At 47.8% G+C, this 18,829-nt stretch overlaps 2 protein-coding genes and 1 pseudogene across 9 annotated transcripts in view; all 3 read left to right on the forward strand.

Moving 5' to 3' along the window:
* The window catches only part of PLEKHA4 (pleckstrin homology domain containing A4), a 41,519-nt gene extending 37,717 nt beyond the window's left edge, over positions 1-3,802 (forward strand). For all 4 annotated transcript variants that reach the window (XM_035135463.3, XM_088656114.1, XM_088656113.1 and 1 more), the window contains exon 22: positions 36-3,802. In XM_035135463.3, the coding sequence (XP_034991354.2) occupies positions 36-601 (566 nt within the window). In that variant the 3' untranslated portion in view covers positions 602-3,802. The remainder of the gene's footprint in view (positions 1-35) is intronic.
* A 1,236-nt stretch (positions 3,803-5,038) lies between these two features.
* Positions 5,039-5,133, forward strand: LOC148683976 (U6 spliceosomal RNA; annotated as a pseudogene).
* A 517-nt stretch (positions 5,134-5,650) lies between these two features.
* On the forward strand, positions 5,651-18,319 carry HSD17B14 (hydroxysteroid 17-beta dehydrogenase 14). Of its 5 annotated transcripts, none has more exons than XM_088655302.1 (9): positions 5,651-5,777; positions 9,252-9,296; positions 10,790-10,890; positions 11,623-11,689; positions 12,610-12,701; positions 14,162-14,266; positions 15,018-15,085; positions 16,463-16,559; positions 17,198-18,319. In XM_088655302.1, exons 1-9 carry the CDS (start codon positions 5,651-5,653, stop codon positions 17,360-17,362), a joined length of 867 nt encoding a protein of 288 aa, XP_088511428.1. In that variant the 3' UTR covers positions 17,363-18,319. The 5 variants fall into 5 exon arrangements, with proteins under 5 accessions (XP_088511428.1, XP_088511427.1, XP_088511425.1 ...); XM_088655299.1 differs by having other exon boundaries at positions 5,665-5,848; XM_088655298.1 differs by having other exon boundaries at positions 5,687-5,790.
* The last annotated feature ends 510 nt before the right edge of the window (positions 18,320-18,829 follow it).

Raw genomic sequence — 18,829 nt, forward strand, 5'->3', positions numbered from 1 at the left:
TTGGTGTGAATTCTTAATGCCACCTTTCTTCCCAGGAAGGACCAGCTCTCACTCCTCCCTAGACGATATCCCTGTGTCCCATGAAAGCCTGAACCATCACGGCCTCCCTGATGACAGCCCCTCCAAAGAGCCAGAGCTCCGTGGACCTGCGCTATCTGAGCATGACCAAACAGCTGCTCGGAACTCAAGCTGCCACAATAACTCTGGAACGGTGAATCATGGGCCAATCCACACAAGCAATCGAGTGCCGGGTGCTTCGGAAACTTCCGATTGGCCGCTGCCTCCTCTTCCCAAGGAGGCGGGCCGGTCAAAGCCCAAGACTCTGCAGTTGGCCTCACACCTGCTGGAACCAGCCAATGAAGAGCTGTCCCTGGTCAGTGGTCCTCCCTGGGCAGCGCCTTTGCCTCAGCCAACCAGCCAGCACCTGTCTATTTCTAGAACAGCCAATTGGGCATCTGAGCAAAGCCTTGTGGGTGGGCAGGGCGCAGCCAATGGTAGGTGCCTGAAGTGGAGGGGCGAGAGCCAGTCCCGCCAGGTGGTGGCGTGCCTTGGCAAGACAGCGCAGCCTGTCAGGGTCACCCTGGTAAAATCCAGCTTTTAGCTCCAGAGGGTGGAGGACCAGGATTGAGGGGGGGGGGGTTTAGGAAGCCCTGCTGCCTGCCTCCATCTTTCTCTAACAGGGACAGGGCAAAAGAATACGTTCAGTCCCATAGAGTTGGCAGGCTCAGAGCGACCGTTTCCATAGGAACATAAGAAGCTGCCATATAATAAGTCATGCCATTGGTCCATCTAGCTCAGTACTGTCTACACTGACTGGCAGCGGTTCTCCTGGGTTTCGGGCAGGGAGTCTTTTCTGGCCCTATCTGGAAATGCTGAGGATTGAACCTGGAACCTTGTGCATAGAAAGCAGGTGCTCTACCAGTGAGCTACAGCCCTTGCATCTCTTCCACTCGTTTTTGTTTTTTTGTTTTTGGGTAACTCTCCAACCCTAGATAGCATTTTTTTTTAAAAAAAACCCTTATTATACATCCCAGGCAGTCAGAACCGCAAACCACCTCCCCTTCTCAAAACGTATGCACTCACTTATATATGAACATGTTACATGTGTCTTTACACACAAGGCCACGAGTTTGACGAGATGCACTATTCCATCGCTATTGCGCCGACTTGCACACACAAGTTTAGGAGAGTATCTTTGACTGGGTTCATTGCACTCGTTTCCTCCAAAAACCTTTGCAGGATGTGGGGTGGGGACTTACAATGGCATGACTTTGGAAGCACAGCCGGAATATGGGGGTCCTGAAATCAAATCCCTGAGGCAGAGTTCTCAGTTGTTCCAGTTTGCCTCAGAAAACTGCCTGAGGTCAAGCTACTCACCCAGGTCTCTACAATGAGTTGGTGGCAGAGATGGTACCCTTAATGCTGTTCTGGACTACAGCTCCCATCTGCCCCAGCAGCATGCTTCTGGCTGGGGTAGATGGTAATTGTAGTCCCAAACAGCTGGAGGGCATTAGGTTGGGGAACGCTGCTCTAGGACATGGCGGGTGAAGATATTTATTTAGCCTTCCCAGGGAGAAGGCCGGAGGAAGATTATTTTCATAAAGAAATGAAGCATCTGCGCTTACAGGTGCATGACTGCTAGTTTATTATACCAGTAGGAAACACACACTCAGGCAGCCATATCCGTTCATGCCTGCCTTGACACCCTGTTTGCTCCCATCAGGGGAGGCAACTTGAATAAAATATTGTGGGGGCCCAGGTAAGCCCTGCCCCACATAATCAGTCACATGATGCAATGCTCACACCATCTGAACGGGAATGCAAATCAACTTTGTTGGGGTGTGGCCCCCTCAAATATTTTATTGTGGGGGCTGAAGCCTCCACAGCTCCTGGGAGTGGGCTCCTATGGCTCCCATAGATTCACATCCACCCAAGCCCATTCCCCGAGGCACCCAATACAGCTAGAGTGCCTTGCTCCGTGCAAATCCAGCTTTGCAGCTTAAGAACAGAAGTTACTGGCCTGCAAAAAGATGGTTTAGGGTTCTTGCTCACAAACGCCTGTGCTCCCCATCAGTGCACATTGATTGTCATCTTGAAAGAAAGACAACCAGCTCTTTTTTTCCAATTTACCTTTCTAGTTGCCTGGAGGTGTTTAGTAATGGCCACAGGCGATCAGAGGAGGGGCTATGTAAAAAGCACTGTGCAGTGCTTTCCCCTTTTGCAAGGCCAGTGAATTTGGTCTTGGGCAAGGTGAACATCTGGGCAGGCAGAGCAGCTCCCCCTGAAGGCGAGTAGGAAACACAGCAGGTTCATGGGTCAGGTTTTCCAGCATTTATTAGGCTACATCTGCACTGCCACTCCTTAACGGCAGGTGTTTGCTTTGCCCTGGCTGGCTGTAAGAAGCTTTTCTAATGCTCCCAGGCCCTTAGGTTGTATATTGGGCCAGGGTTTGTTTTTTAAGAAAAAGCACATGACAGCAATCCTCCACCAATAGTGGATGCATCCTCTGCCTCTGGGTGATTCAAGTTCCTAGAATTGTACAGTGTTGAGTGGGGAGAAACGAAGGTGTCTGTTGTTGGAATGAGTCTGTGTACATTAGGGAAAATGAGGGGAAAGCAGAACGTGAATAGCTTTAAAAGAGGATCAGACAGATTCATAGAGGAGACAGCTATCTTATGGCTACTAGCCATGACGGCTAAGCTTTGCCTCCACAGTCAGAGACAGTAATGCATCTGAATGCCAATGGCTGAAAACCACAGGAGGGGAGAGCGCTGTGTCACTCACAGGCTTCTGGTTGGCCACTGTGAGAACAGGATGCTGAACTGGCTGGGCCACTGGCCTGATCCAGGCGGGCTCTTTTCATGTATTTGTGGAAGGGGAACGGTTGGCCAAAGGCAGTGATGTGAGAGGCACCGTGGAATGCCTATCCAAGCAAACGCGGGGTGGGGGCGGGGGGTCGTATGAATGTTGAAAAATGCCTGCTTAAAACGAGGCCCTCAATTTTATGCCAGGGCAGGCAGGATTTGGCAACCAGAACAGGGAAGGGTTAGGTAAGTGTGGCAGTGTGGGCTGTACAAAGCTAGGCAGGGACACACCTTGGAACAAAATTGCTTGCTGGATAGGCAGAGAGAGAGAGAGAAAGGGAGAGTGGATTGGGCGAGGTGATGGGAATGGGAAACTGCAAGGGAAGAAGAGGGGCTGTATCAGAGGAGAAACAGTGGGGAGAGGGACACTGGCTGCTGCAGAAGCTGGAAGGGGGAGGGGAGATTTTCCCCCTCCATCAGTTGCTGAGGTGCCCAGATAAAGTGCTCTGCCTATGCAGGACGCTGCTCGGTGGGTTAACTGGAAATCGTAGCCCTGGTGGACAGGTCCATTGCTCTGCCAAGGTGCCCTGGCCCCAACACCAGCTCTACTGTCAGGCTTGTAGCCCCACCAAGAAATGCAATCCCAAACGTTCCTGGTTGGAGACTTTGACATGACGAATTAACAAGCGGAAACCCAAAATCAGGACTGCGAAAGCAAAATGCCACGATCCTGGGCCTGCCCCAGGGAGCTCAAGGGACGCCAGAGTGATGCAGCTTGAACGAGGGATCCCTGCGGTAACACCCACCTGCACGTCTGCCAAGGCAACTGCTGCATCTCAGCGCTTGGGGGGGGGGAGGATTCCCTCTACGAAGACTTGCTTCTCCCCCAAAGGAGGCAGCTTCCACCTCCCTTTGCATTTTAACACTAGCAGCTGCCTGCTCCCCACATGTGAAAGATTCCAGTTCGTATACTCAATAAAAGATTAACACGATATACATCCCGGAGTCTGCCTGACATATTTATTCCAAGGCCCTGTCTTTATGCTACCATGCTAAAGTTCACTTTGAGCGATAAACGCAGAGGAGTGGTGGGTGCAGGGCAGGGATGGGGAACCTGTGGCCCCTCCAGATGGACTACAATTCCCAGCATCCCTGGGCTTAGTTTTTATGGATTATTGAAACTGCCGGCCCTCCAGGTGTAGTAGAGCTACAACTCCCATCAGTACCAGCCAGCACGACCAATGGGCACATCCTGCGGCACCTGCAACACTGATCTGTGAAGGGGCAGGAGGGGGCCTGCAGGGAACTTTTGGGTGCTCCTTTTCCATGGAAAATCCTGGGCCTGCAATTGAAAACAAGCAGCAGAGCTAAGCACCTCTTTAACCTGGCATGCCATGGGGCGTTCAGGTCAGCCATTTGGTGCGTCAGAGGGGCGAAGGAAGCAGGCCATTACAGGGTGTGTTTCAACCACAAAACAATTGTGATCTGCGCTCAGGATGCAATGGGGCAGGTAGGCATGACTGTTCTTTCAACGCCATTTGCGCCTGAGAAACTTAAAGCTTTGTTGTTGTTTTAATCATGTCTGACTCTTCGTGACCCCATGGACCAGAGCACGCCAGGCACTCCTGTCTTCCACTGCCTCCTGCAGTTTGGTCAGACTCAAGTTGGTACGGTAGCTTTGAGAACACTGTCCAACCATCTCGTCCTCTGTTGTCCCCTTCTCCTTGTGCCCTCCATCTTTCCCAACATCAGGGTCTTTTCCAGGGAGTCTTCTCTTCTCATGAGGTGGCCAAAGTATTGTAGCCTCAGCTTCAGGATCTGTCCTTCCAGTGAGCACTCAGGGCTGATTTCCTTAAGAATGGATAGGTTTGGTCTTCTTGCAGTCCATGGGACTCTCAAGAGTCTCCTCCAGCACCATAATTCAAAAGCATCAATTCTTCGGTGATCAGCCTTCTTTATGGTCCAGCTCTCACTTCCATACATCACTACTGGGAAAAGCCAGTTGATATCCTGCTGATACCCTGTAATTTTCCATACTGCAAGTGTCCTGTTTTTTGTCTTCTTTTTCCTTTTTTGGTCTTGCTTCTGCTGTACTATAGCAAAAGAGTGTCTCTCCCGCTTCAGCCATGAAACTCACCAGGTGACCTTGGGTCAGTCTTTGCCTCTTAGCCTAGCCCACCTCACAAGGTTGTTGTGAGGTTGAAATAGGCAAGTGGGAAACCACCACCTTGAGCTCCTTGGAGGTGAGGAAAAGGAAACAGATGCTACTAGATTAGCCTAGCCCCTGCGCAAGGATGACACACAAATCCGTGAAGCGTCCCATAATTTAAAAAAGAACAGAATAGGAGAAAAGGTAAGGGAAAGAAAAATGGATTGATATATGGATGGTCCAGTATGAATCCACTAACTAACGCCCTGTACTGTACATCCATAATAATATACCTGCAAAAATATACATTATTGTATATTCTACCAAACAAGATGCCGCCTGATCCTGTCCACGTTTACTTGGAAGTAAAAAGTGTTGTTTAGAATCACAACAGTGGACAGTGAACCTGGATTTTACGCCTGTTTGCTCCAAATTCACTTCCAGTGAGTTCATTTGCACTTGCAACCCTAACTGCACTAACCTGGGAGTAAGCCGCACTGAATTCAATGGAGCTTACTTCTGTGTAGATTGGTAGATTGCAGTCCTAGCTCTCTATGTTCATAGGATTGCAACCTCAAACGCACTCCCCCCCCCCCCGGAAATGTACGCTTATTTAGGAGTTTGAGTAAGCATGCGCAGGATCGGGCTGCGCCGAATACGAAAACGAAACGCAGGAGCAAGGACTGCATTTCCCAGCATGCCCGGAGGCACAGAGCATGCGCAATGGGTGAAACCACATGTTGCAGCCTCCGCGTCCAAAGATCAGCTGGATGTTCGTGATTTGGAGGAGCCGCGACAACATTTGGAATGGCAACTGGGCTGCGGTACCCGGGCAAGGTCGTCATAGTAACGGGGGGCACCCGGGGTATTGGCGAAGGCATCGTGAGAGAATTTGGTGAGGGTGGAGGGAACCGGTGGGGTTGGGGGCAAAGGAGTTTCTACAAATAAGTGCCGGCGCTCAAATATGCCAGGAAGACTGACCTGGAAACCTTGTTTCCCAGTCTGTATGTGTTGAGATCGGGGAGGGACTGGATAAAGTTGCTTCTGATAGGAACGTGCTCTGCACGAGCTCAGAGGCGATGTTGGCGTTATTGCAAAACCGAAAGGTTTTGGACATAGTTGAGGCAGGGCAAAGAACATTTCCTAGCTTCAATTCCCAGCATCTCCATGGCTGGGAGAGAGAGAGAGACCCCTGGCTGAATCCCTGGACAGCTGCTGCCAGTCAGTGTGGACAATACTGAGCTAGAGGGACCAATGTGTTTGTAAAGACCATCGGATTGATTGCTGTCGTGGGCACACCCTGGATCCATAAGGCTTCTAGCACACAGCAGCTTATACCACAATACATTTTGATGAGACTTTAAGATGCCTCAGGAGGACTCTGGACTGACCCTTCTCTGTAATGTTGTTGTTGTTTGTTTACTGCATGGGTCAGTGCTGAGCCCTTGAACTGAAAACAGGAACTGGTGCCTGGACACGAGCTCTTCTTTTTCAGAAATGGGGAGGTGGGGGAAAGGGAAATGTGTTGTTGAAGCAATTTCAGTCTGCATACCAGGAAATGCAGGGCAAGCTGACTTTCTCTCTGCTGTGAAGCTCTTAAAGTAGAAAAAAAGAAGAATCTGTAGCCCCTCCAGATGTCACAGAACTAGTTTTCATTATCCCTGGTCATTGCTGGTGGGGGCTGATGGCAATATCTCCACCCCTGTGTTAAAGGCACAAAGTTCTGCCTTTGTGGCTTTAGGTAGAGAATCTTCCTCCTAATTTTGCACTCTCACGTGTTGGGCTGACAAATTATGCATACAGTGGGACCTCGGGTTACAAACTCTTCAGGTTACAAACTCCACTAACCCAGAAATAGTACACCAGGTTAAGAACTTTGCTTCAGGATGAGAACCAAAATCGTGCTCTGGCGGCAGCAGGAGGCCCCATTAGCTAAAGTGGTGTTTCAGGTTAAGAACAGTTTCAGGTTAAGAATGGACCTCCGGAACGAATTAAGTTCTTAACCAGAGGTACCGCTGTATTTCAAAGAGCAAGGTGGTCATCTTTTTCTGGTAGGATTTCTGTACATATGTGGCTTTACTTGGTGATTTTCCACCTGTAAGTCGCCACTGTTAATGGCCAGAGTCTAGGGGGGTTGGATGGTAAGGCCTTAATCTGAAGTCTAAGACAGGTTGAGCAGCCACAAAAGGATCATCTGGCTTTGATTGCCTAGGAAGCATAAGAGACGCTGGCTTTGCTGACCTGAAAACATGAATCTGGTGGCACCTGAAAGACTAGAAGATTCATCATGGCATCAACATGGACTACAGCCTCTTTCATCAGATGCTTGAAATTATATCTTTGATTGGTAGGCTTTTTGCTGGAGGACAAGTAAGTGTAGAATGCAAACAGGGCACAAAAGGTGTAATTAAGAGTTTGTGACAGGTAGGCGTGCAACTGACCCTCTTTTTTGGGGAGCGGCATGTGTTGAATATCTGCTTGTCACTAAAGGCAGGGAGTCTCTGACAGAATGCAGAAAGACAGGAATCTGAGTTCCAAATAGGTTCATATGTTTCACTGCCACTCATCGGTTGTGCAGTACTCGAAGGTGTCTGTGATGCATGCGGAAGGTCCCGGGTTCAATTTCGGTCATCCCAGCTCAGGCTTGGAAAGACCCCTGTCTGTCAGCTGGTGTAGGCCGGTGGTTCTCAAAGGGTGTGGCAGGAGAGGATGGCAAGTGTGGCTAGGGTTGCCAGACTCAATAGAGGACAGGACTTCTGTGACTTTAATTGCCCTGCTCTCTTTTGAGTCTGGGAACCTTAAAGAGAAACCAGCAGAAATTGCTTGGAAATTAAACAAAGGGTCTGCTGGTTTCTCTTTAAGGTTCCCAGACTCAAAAGAGAGCAGGGCAATTAAAGGCAATTAAAGGCACAGAAGTCCTGTCCACTATTGAGTCTGGCAACCCTTAGTGTAACAGGAAGATGTAAGGACAAAGAAACATTTAAACATTTCAGTATAGTATAGTATAGTATAGTATAGTACAGTACAGTTGTACCTTGGCTTTCGAACAGAATGTGTTCTGGTAGTCCGTTTGACTTTAGAAACGATCAGAAACCAAGGTGCAGCTTCCAATTGGCTTCAGGAGTGTCCTGCGGGCAATTGGAAGCTGCGGACGCCACACTGGACGTCTGGCCTCTGAGGAAAAGTTTGCAAACTGAAACACCTACTTCCAGGTTTGTGGCGTTCGGATTCAAAGTTGTTTGTGAATGAAGCTGTTTGAAAACTAAGGTATAACTGTATAGCAGGCATCCCCAAACTTTGGCCCTCCAGATGTTTTGGACTAAAATTCCCATCATCCCTGACCAGTTTGGCAGTTTGGGGGTGCCTGCTGTATACCGTGTTTCTCCGAAAATAAGACACCGTCTTATATTTATTTTTCCTTAAAAAAAACCCCCACAGTGGCTTATTTTCAGGGGACGTCTTATTTTTTATTGCGCGTCCATCCTCACCTCTTCCTTGGGGCCCTCCAGAACTGCACCTATCACTATGTCTTATTTTCGGGGTATGGCTTATATTGCTCAAATGCTTAGAAATCCTGCTATGGCTTATTTTATGGGTATGTCTTATTTTAGGAGAAACAGGGTAGTGTAGTGTAGTGTAGTGTAGTGTAGTGTAGTGTAGTGTAGTGTAGTGTAGTATCAAAATATTACTTTGGGGGTACATAACCAGAAATAGTCTCTCTTCAAGAGCATTGGCTACACTTCTACAGTTCTCCGAAACATATTGTCGTGACAGGGATTTTCAACTCTGACAAATTTGAAAGATCAGAAAAGAGAAAGATTTCTTTGTGTTGATGAGGAGATGGGAGTTTGTCTCAAATTAGACCTGATTAAAATGAGAAGATTACCCGGCACAAGCAAGCTCACACCTCTCATTAGGTTTGTGTTATACATACTTAAGGTACATATAAAAGAGGTTTGTTTATAATTATATTTTGGGGATGAGTCATGTTCTTATGTAGCTGCATTGTTATATACTTTCCTAAAGTATTTTGTTCTATGTTATAAATCATGCACTGCTAGTTGTTGTTTCTTTTTGTTTTCCAATTAAAAAATTGGTGCGGCACGAACAAATTTTTATTCTGTAAGTCTGGCCCAGAGAAAAGAGTTTGAGAACCTCTGGTGTAGACAATGGACCAGGGGTCTGACTCTAGGATGCTTTCTATGCTCCTGAGCAAGTGAGTTGTGTGCATGTCTGAGAATTGGGCCTCTGGGATATTTTATCTTGCATTCATTTCTCCCCCTAACTGTCCTTCCCAGTTCGCCATGGAGCCAAAGTGGTCTTCTGTGCCCCAGGATCTGAAGGTGAGGCTTGGAGATCTTTCATTACCCCCACTCATTGTTAAAGGGTCCCCTCGCCCTCTCACTCCCAATATATCCAAATCGGTTTGGCTAATGCAAAGGAGATATGCAAGGTTAAGACAGCAGAGGGCAGCAAGATGTCCCAAGAAAGTTGAGACAGAAAAGCATGGCTGGAAAAACAGTTCAGTTTTGTGGCAGAGGTAGATATTCTACAGGTGCCGGTTTATAAAAGATGCAGTGATGAAGCTGCACCTTTGAATTTCTGTCTGTCAAGTAGGTGTCAAATTGTCTAAAGAACCCTGCCAGGAAAAGGGGGCAACGTAATCCCCGGCCTGTGTACTTGCTGCAAAAGCAAACATACACACTGCACTTCAAGTGACGCTATACATCCCCGCTCTCTTTCCTTCCACCTGGACATTTTCTTCATTTAGGAAAAAGGTGTGTGTTTGGTCCTGAGAACTAGCAACTTGTGCAGTGACCTTTTTGTGAGAGGATTTAAACCTGGGTCATGTCACTAGGGCAGCCTTTCTTTGCTCTTGTTCCAGCCTGGGCCAGTTGCAACACCAGCCACTGAGAGTTGTTAGGAGACCCCTAGTCCCATCACAGAGCTACAGTTTTCAGAGTGGTTTGACAGTCAGTCCCTCTTCTCAGGGAGCTCTGGGAATTGTAGCTCTGGGAGGGGAAGGGGGGGCATCTCCTAACAACTCTTGGCACCCATAACAAATAATGTTTCTCAGGATGCTTTGGCAGAAGCCGTGGCAGTTTGAAGTGGCATCATCGTGCTTTGTGGGTCCACTGGCTGGGGATAACATTGTTCTGTGCTAGTTACAGGTGGGTAGCCGTGTTGGTCTGACGTAGTCGAAACAAAAAATAAAAAAAATTCCTTCCAGTAGCACCTTAGAGACCAACTAAGTTTGTCATAGGTAAAGGTAAGGGGCCCCTGACCATCAGGTCCAGTTGTGTCCGACTCTGGGGTTGTGGCGCTCATCTCGCTCTATAGGCCGAGGGAGCCAGCATTTGTCCGCAGACAGCTTCCGGGTCATGTGGCCAGCATGACAAAGCTGCTTCTAGCGAACCAGAGCAGCGCACGGAAACGCCGTTTACCTTCCCGCCGGAGCGGTCCCTATTTATCTACTTGCACTTTGATGTGCTTTCGAACTGCTAGGTTGGCAGGAACTGGGACTGAGCAACGGGAGCTCACCCCGTTGCAGGGATTCGAACCGCCGACCTTCTGATCAGCAAGCCCTAGACTCTGTGGTTTAACCCACAGCGCCACCTGGGTCTGTCATAGGTATGAGCTTTTGTGTGCATCTGAAGAAGTGTGCATGCACACGAAAGCTCATACCTATGACAAACTTAGTTGGTCTCTAAGGTGCTACTGGAAGGAATTTTGGTTTTGGTTTTTTGTTCTGTGCGTGTCCTTCCTTTTTCTTCTCCTCCTCAGAAGGCCACAGTAACTCTGCTAGTTGTGACTCAGCTTTTATATTTTCCTGCAGGGGAAAGGGGGAAAGTTATTGAAAAGGAGCTGAATAATTCTGCAGGGCCTGGGGAAGGTCACTTTGAGGTCTGCGATGTCCTTCATGAAACAGACATTAAGGTGAGCTGAAACTGTGGAGGAAGAAGAGTATTAAATTGGGGAAGTTTCTCAGGCATCTCCAAAATCAGCTTTTCCTTTGCTGAACTGGTTGCGAAAGCCCTTCCCCAAATTCCAGCTCTCTGTTATTTAAATTTTCTGCCTTTGGGTGCATTCCTCTTGCTGTCTGTGTCTGACCTTTTCCCACAGATTCAGAATAATTTCCCTGTTATTTGCTAAGCGCTTTCCTCACCAAAGTGACCCAAAGCGATGTAACATTAAACCAATGTTGATACATGTCTTAAATAAATAGTACAGTACTACACTAATGCATGCTATACTGTGTTTATAAGTGCACCCTTATAGTAACAAATGTGATAAAAATTAAAGGCAAACGTGATTGGTGAATAGAGCAAACACATTTCCAATAGTTAGAGAAGCAATTGCCAAATAAAGTAATTTAATATAAAGCACCTCCTGTTTCAGCCTTTAAATACCTGCTGAAAACGTGTCTATTCCAACAGGTTTATGCAGGCAACTAAGAACACTTCTTTCCATAACCACTAGTTGATGATCTCTGATTTTAAACATCTATGTGTTTTCATTATCTATAGATATTACTCTACAGAGGTATGATATTTTTAGGCTATGGTGGCATAGCTCCTCACTCTCGTTCAAGTAGCTGAATGTTCTAAAATTGTAGAGATTTTTTGGTTCTCTTTCCCGCGGCAATTATATTCATGCCCCTCCTTGCAGACTTTGGTTTCTGTGACCATAGAACTTTACGGACGCCTCGACTGCCTGGTGAACAATGCTGGAGGCCGTGAGTTGTTTCCAAAATTTGGGAGGCGTGGGAAGAATCAGGGTGGTTGTCTCCTGGGAGGTGGGGCCATCTTGGATTAATCAACGACAACAAAATGGCCATGAGGACTAGGAACCTCGGAGGAAAGACAGCTTTGTGGTTGCCTGTTTACAAAACCAAAGAGAAAACCGATCACAGTGAATGCCTGTGTTGCTTTGACAGTTTAGGACAGGGGAGGAGAACTTGTAGGCTGTTTTCATGAAAGTTGGTGGACGCCTGTTGAGATGGAGGTATGGGAAGGGAAGCCAAAACAAGTGGAAAGCCGGGGGGGGGGGGCGGGGGGGGGCAAAGCTCTCTGCAAACAATGCATTCAGACCCCTGGCAACAGGATAGCAGAAAGAGCGAGTAGAGGAGTTACAGGGGGGAAAGGGGGCTGGTTGCCCAGCTTTTCACTGACTCTGACCTCCCAACAGATTACCGCTAAGTGAATGCATGGCCCCTTCCCTGGTGTAGGACGTTCTAAGCACTTCATATGAGTTATTCCATCAGCTCTAAGGCTTACTGTTATCCCCATTTTGCAGATGGAGGACTGAGGTTGAGAGAGGGAGGGAGGGAGGGAGTTGCTTTCTTAAAGCTGCTCTTGGAAAGGATTAAGGAGGGTTGAGCCTATGGGAACTTTTTGTCTCCTAGCTGCTCTGTTAACACCAGCCGCCTTTCTTTTCTGGGACCCATGAATATCCTTGCAGGTGTTGTACCTTTTATGCCAAGGAGCAAAACCTAAGCCCTTGTTGGGAAGGAAGTAAAACTAATCAGGATACTTTTCATTGGGGGGGAGGGGCACCCAACCCTCATTTTCATATCTGATGTCAGATCTGTAATATTTACATCCCCTCTGAGATGGTTTAGGGACAACAATGAATGTTGAGTCTTCTCGCAAACAGATCCTCCTGACCAAACCATAGACGACGTGTCTGCACAGGAGTTCCGCAGACTCATGGACCTCAATGTGGTGAGCTGCTTCTTAGCCGCTAAGGTGAGCGATTCCAATTTTGTACTTGGGATACTGCCTTTATACCAAGCCAGGCCATTGGCCCACCTGGCTGAGAATTATCTGTACTGAATCTTGTCTTTTTATATCCCTGCTTCTCTAGCAGTGGCTGTGCTCCTTAGGACTGGTAGGGGTAGAAGGCAGGGACACATGGAACCAACTAGGGACACTTCTCCACCAGACATTTAAAGCCCTGTGATGCCACTTTAGGCAGGCATGGCTTCCCCCCCAAAATAATGGGAACTGTAAATTGTTACAGGTGCTGAGAGTTGTTAGGAGACTCATATTCCCCTCTTGCAGTTCCCAGAGCTCCCTGGGAAGAGGGGTTGATGGTTAAAGGAGCGTCTCCACCCCCATCGTTCTGCCTGGACACTGAGGTCCAGTACCACTGAGGTCCAGTACCCTCATTGCGAGAAGCCAAGTTGCAGGGAACCAGGCAGAGGGCCTTCTCGGTAGTGGCGCCCGCCCTGTGGAACACTCTCCCATCAGATGTCAAAGAGAAAAACAGCTACCAGATTTTTAGAAGACATCTGAAGGCAGCCCTGTTTAGGGAGGCTTTTAATGCTTAATAGATTATTTTATTTCATTTTTCTGTTGGAAGCCGCCCAGAGTGGCTGGGGAAACCCAGCCAGATGGACGGAGTATAAATAATAAATTATAATTATTATAATTATTATTATTATTATTAAACAACTCTCAAAGGAACCAGGTTTAATCCCTGGCCTCTTCTGTTAAAATAATAATAATAATAATAATAATAATAATAATAATAATAATAATATTATAATAATAATTTTATACCCTGCCCATCTGGTGGCTGGGTTTCCCCAGCCACTCTGAGCGGCTCCCAACAGAACATTAAAAACACGATAAAACATCAAACATTAAAAACTTCCCTAAACAGGGCTGCCTTCATATGTCTTCTAAAAGTAAGATAGTTGTATATTTTCTTGACATCTGATGGGAGGGCGTTCCGTAGGACGGGCGCCACTACCGAGAAGGCCATCTGCCTGGTAATATTGGGTAGGCCTCCTGGGAAAGTCCTTCAGTCATAGGAGACGAAGAGTGTCCTCCAGATGTTGATGGACTACACCTCCCATCATCCCTGCCTGTTGGCCATGCTTGCTGGGGCCGAGTCCACAAAATCTGGAGGTCACATTGGTTACTCCTGGAGTCAAGACCATTAATCTTCAACTGGTGGATCATGGACTCTACAACGTGGGGATCTAAGATGATCTAAAGCGGGTTGCAACAGCAGCACTTACCACCAAACAAGCACACAATGAGAACAATTCAGAAGTGGGTCCCTAAATGCATGTTTGGGTTAAGGGTGGGTCCCAGCTGAGCCACTTCTGGAGTAGTAGACAGTACTGTGCTAGGTGGATGAATGGTCTGGCTCCATTCAAGGCAACTTCATCTGTTGGGATCTTTCCTCTTGCGAGCAGGCCGCCCTGCCTCACCTCCGCAAAACAAAAGGGAACATCATCAACATCGCCAGCCTTGTTGGTCTCATTGGACAGAAGTATGCGGTGCCATATGTTGCAACCAAGGTAATCCAGTGCAACACCGAGAACTTGGATTCAGGTGCCCATCCTTCCCACCCTCCCCTTCTTCCTGTAAAGATTGGGCCGCCAACTTTTGTTTACAAGCATCTGCTTCTCTGCTCTTAATCGATAGTGCCTGTCTTTATGCCATTTAAAATCCACTTTCTGATTTCCACATATCCAGCTGCTGTTTAACGACACAGGAGCGAGTCAGCTTTCCCCACCCCGGTCAGTTGACAATTCTGTCGAAACCTCTGTGTGTGTGTGCCCGCATGTGCCGGCGTGTGTGTGCTTGCTTACTATGGCCAAAACAAATTGACTAGCTTTATTACACCAGGCTTAAACTTCCCTGTAACACAAATGACCAGTGCAGTTTTTTTGGTTTTAAAAAAAACTAAACTCCATAATTTAACTAAGGACTCTTCTGTCTTTCAACCTATTCAGTTTTGGATTAGCCTCTTGTGGGTGATGTAAATCAGTGGGATTACTTATTTGCAACATCATTAAAATAAAAGTCACCAAAGATGGGAGCAAAGCAGTAAGAAAACACTGGCCTGTTATTTGGGTTGCCAACTTTTAATTAGTACTGGTATTGACTCCTTCTTTCGTGCCATTTGCCAGAGGCGTTGTCAATTTACATGCCAAGAAAAGCTTCAGATTGTTTTCTGTATAGCAAGATGCTGTCAGAGGCTGTGTCATTTCCCCCTCCCCTCTGGTCTGTTGGTAACCCTCCCTATTAATGCCTCTGACTTTGCAGGGTGCTGTTACTGCAATGACAAAAGCTATGGCCATCGACGAGAGCAGATACGGTGTCCGAGTCAACAGGTAATGTAGTGGCAGCTGGCAGTGAAGCTCTGTTGTGCACGAGGCCTTCCAGGGCGATCCGCTTTCCTCCTTCCATGTGTGCAGGGTGTTTGTTTGGAGACCTTTTCAAACAAAAGTATGGGAAGTGTAGAGGAGCTCCAAAAGGATTTTGCACGCAGTTCTGAAAGGATCCCTCCGGACTTGGTGAATGGGCAAATGCCAAATGCGGTTCAGTGTTAGCAAGTGTGATGTGATGCACACACTGGGGCAAAATATATCCTAACTTCACATCTGAACTGGCAGGTGGCTTGACCAGGAAATAGTGGATAACGGTGGGTGGCTCAATGAGGATGTCAACCCAGCATGCACAGGGATCCTAGACATGATTTAAATCTAGACATGATTTAACTAAGGCAGGTGTTACCCCGCAGTCTCCAGGAATGGATGTAGCTGGAGCACAACTTATTTATTGGCAGGACATTAGCATCCAATCATAAGATTTCACTGTGAGTTATAATTATAAATTACCTTATATACCACCTTTGTCTTTCAAGGAGCTCAAGGTGGTGTACACGGTTCCCTGCTCCTCATTTTATTCTCACAACAACCCTTGATGTGGGTTAGGTTGAGAAGTGCTGACTGGCCCAAGGTCACCCAGCGAGCTTCATGGCTGCGTGGGGATTCGAACCCTGGTCTTCCAGGTCCTAATCTAATACTCCAGCCCAGGCATCCCCAAATTGCTGCCCTCCGGATGTTTTTGCCTACAACTCCCATGATCCAGGGAGCCAGGTGGCACTGTGGTTAAACCACTGAGCCTAGGGCTTGCTGATCAGAAGGTCGGCGGTTCGAATCCCTGTGACGGGGTGAGCTCCTGTTGCTTGGTCCCAGCTCCTGCCAACCTAGCAGTTCAAAAGCACGTCAAAGTGCAAGTAGATAAATAGGTACCGCTATAGCAGGAAGGTAAACGGCATTTCCGTGTGCTGCTCTGGTTTGTCAGAAGCGGCTTTGTCATGCTGGCCACATGACCTGGAAGCTGTACGCCGGCTCCCTCGGCCAATAATGCGAGATGAGCGCGCAAACCCAGAGTCGGACACGACTGGACCTAATGGCCAGGGGTCCCTTTACCTTTACCTTTTACCCATGATCCCTAGCTAACAGGACCAGTGGTTGGGGAAGATGGGAATTGTAGTCCAAAACATCTGGAGGGGCGAAGTTTGGGGGTGCCTGCTCTAACCACTGGCTCTCTGTGAATCAAATTTAAAGTCGATATGGGAGTCTCTACTTCTGGAAATTTCCTCACTAATTTTGAAATGGATCTGCTCTATTTTCCTTGCTTTCCACCCCTCCACCCCACTCTTTTTTTTATTTAAAGAAACCCCCCAACTATTTGAATTCTAGCATCTCACCTGGCAATATCTGGACTCCTATGTGGGAGAAGCTTGCAAGCCAGACAGTTGACCCAGAAGCAACGATCCAGGAAGGCATAGATGCTCAGGCAAGTGCATTGTGGGAAAACAGGCCTGGTGCAGCTAGAGAGAAAAGGTTCCATCCTACATAGGTACAAGGTGGGGATGTGTAGCCAACACCATGGAGGGGGGCGAATACAGCCAGACTTCTGCACGAAGGAAGCCCTGATTCTGCAACCTGCCTGTAGTGTGCAAATTAATGACATTTGCATATATGAGCTATTTCTGCATAGATCAGGTGTCAGGAACCTGTGGCCCTCCAGCTGTTGCTAAACTACCACTCCCATCACCCCCCGCCACTGGCCATGCTTGCTGGGGCTGATGGGAGTTGTAGTTCAGCAACATGTGGCAGGCCGAAGACCTCCCACCCCTGGCGTAGCTGCCGGTTTTTCTGTTTAGTTATGGGGAAAGCCGAAGTGTCATGGAAAGAAAGCATTTGACATCTCACTAATCAACTTCTCAGCCTGACCTTTTAACTTCTGAGATCTCATAGATTTATGGACTAGAAACTTGTTTTTTTAACTGAGTCTCAGGGGCTAGAAACTTGTGTCTTCTTTTAACTGAACGCTAAGAGTACGAAGTAAAAGCACCAGGTAAGAGGAATGGGCTGTGCACACCCATAATATAAGGTGCAAAGTACTAATTTCCCTCTCAACTGTATTTGCAGCTTTTGGGACGAATGGGGACCCCAGCGGAGTGTGCGGCAGCCGTTCTGTACCTCGCTTCTGAGGCCACCTTCTGCACGGGCGTCAACCTGGTGCTTAGTGGTGGAGCTGAACTTGGATACGCACAGAAGAGCCACAGAGAGCTGAATCCTGGCTTGGAAGACTAGTTGGGAGTCAGCAAGAAAAGCATGGGTGACTTCAGTGGTTAGTTGATAAGTTGATAAGTTGATCAGAACAGCTGCAGCTCCAGTGTTGATTTTACTCAAGCCATCCTTTCAAAAAGACAGAACATCCGCAGGATAGCAACTACGTTTTTATCTGTCGTAGCCAAAACAGTAAGAGCCCTGTGGCACTTTTAAAGACTTAGCAAATCCAGATATGCCCCAAGGATGAAGGGGATTCTTCTCCACACAGTACTTTTCCAGTACTTTTATGTTCCCATGTAAGGCAGGAGGAAGGGACCTCTGGCCCACAACCCAATTATGGCCTGCAAGGCTGTTTTCCCCAAACCCACCCCACCTGTCCCACACCTGACCCCATTTGCGATGTCAGTTGTGGGGCAGGCAGAGGCATCGCTGGATCGGCTGTGAAATCCAGATTCACACAGCCAGTCTTTGTAGAAAGCAGGTTTGAAGTCACTGCCTATCTTGAGCCTGAAGAGAAGCATTGCTTCGAAGCACTGAGCAAACATCACGGGATGCAATTGTGACATCAGGCGTTTGACAGGTGGGTAGCCCACCCACCTGCCTATCAAATTTGGTCCCTTGAAGGCTAGGGGAGATAAGGATCTGGCCCACTGGACCAGTGAATATCCCTGTTTGCCATGGAGCTAAAGGCATAGGAGCATAGTCAGAAGAACGGTGGCAACCCGGTCTTTAATATTGCTTTACATGTTCCAGGTCTTAATACTGAAAACAGGTTCTACAGCTGAGCCACAAGGAGTCCTAGATAACGCCATAGGCCTGTTTGTCATGCAAATATGCTCAAGGTCAGCTGGACCTTGAAGCTGAACACGTGGGGTGTGTGTGTGAAGATTTTGTTATATTTAACATTTACCTTTTGATCAGTGACCATGGAAATTCTTATCCTGAATCTGCTCGTTAAAGAAATAAGTTGGAAAAGACTGCCTTAAAAAATGCGACGCCTCATTGGGCTTTAATGCTGTTGGCCAACAAAAATGATCATCTAAAAAAAAGCACCACCCCGCCTGATTCCTCCAAGAAATTGATGAGCTTATGGGGCTTGTCCCCTGCAGCTTTTATCCTCACAACTATCCTGTGAAATCAGCCGGTCCTTGTGTCCACAGTGCTTTAAAATGATTCGAGTTGGGCCTCCTGGTCAGAGACTAGGTTCTGCGGCCTCATTCCCACTTTGGCACCTTGCCCAGGCTTCTGTTCTGTTCCTCTAACTCTGTTCAAATGGCATGTGGGTAGTTTGCTTGTAAAGGTAAAGGTAAAGGGACCCCTGACCATTAGGTCCAGTCGTGACCGACTCTGGGGTTGCGCGCTCATCTCGCATTATTGGCCGAGGGAGCCGGCGTATAGCTTCCAGGTCATGTGGCCAGCATGACAAAGCCACTTCTGGCAACCCAGAGCAGCACATGGAAACACCGTTTACCTTCCCGCTGTAGCGGT

Source organism: Zootoca vivipara, chromosome 12, assembly GCF_965207765.1.
Source record: "Zootoca vivipara chromosome 12, rZooViv2.hap1.1, whole genome shotgun sequence".
In the NCBI taxonomy this organism is placed as follows: Eukaryota; Metazoa; Chordata; class Lepidosauria; order Squamata; family Lacertidae; genus Zootoca; species Zootoca vivipara.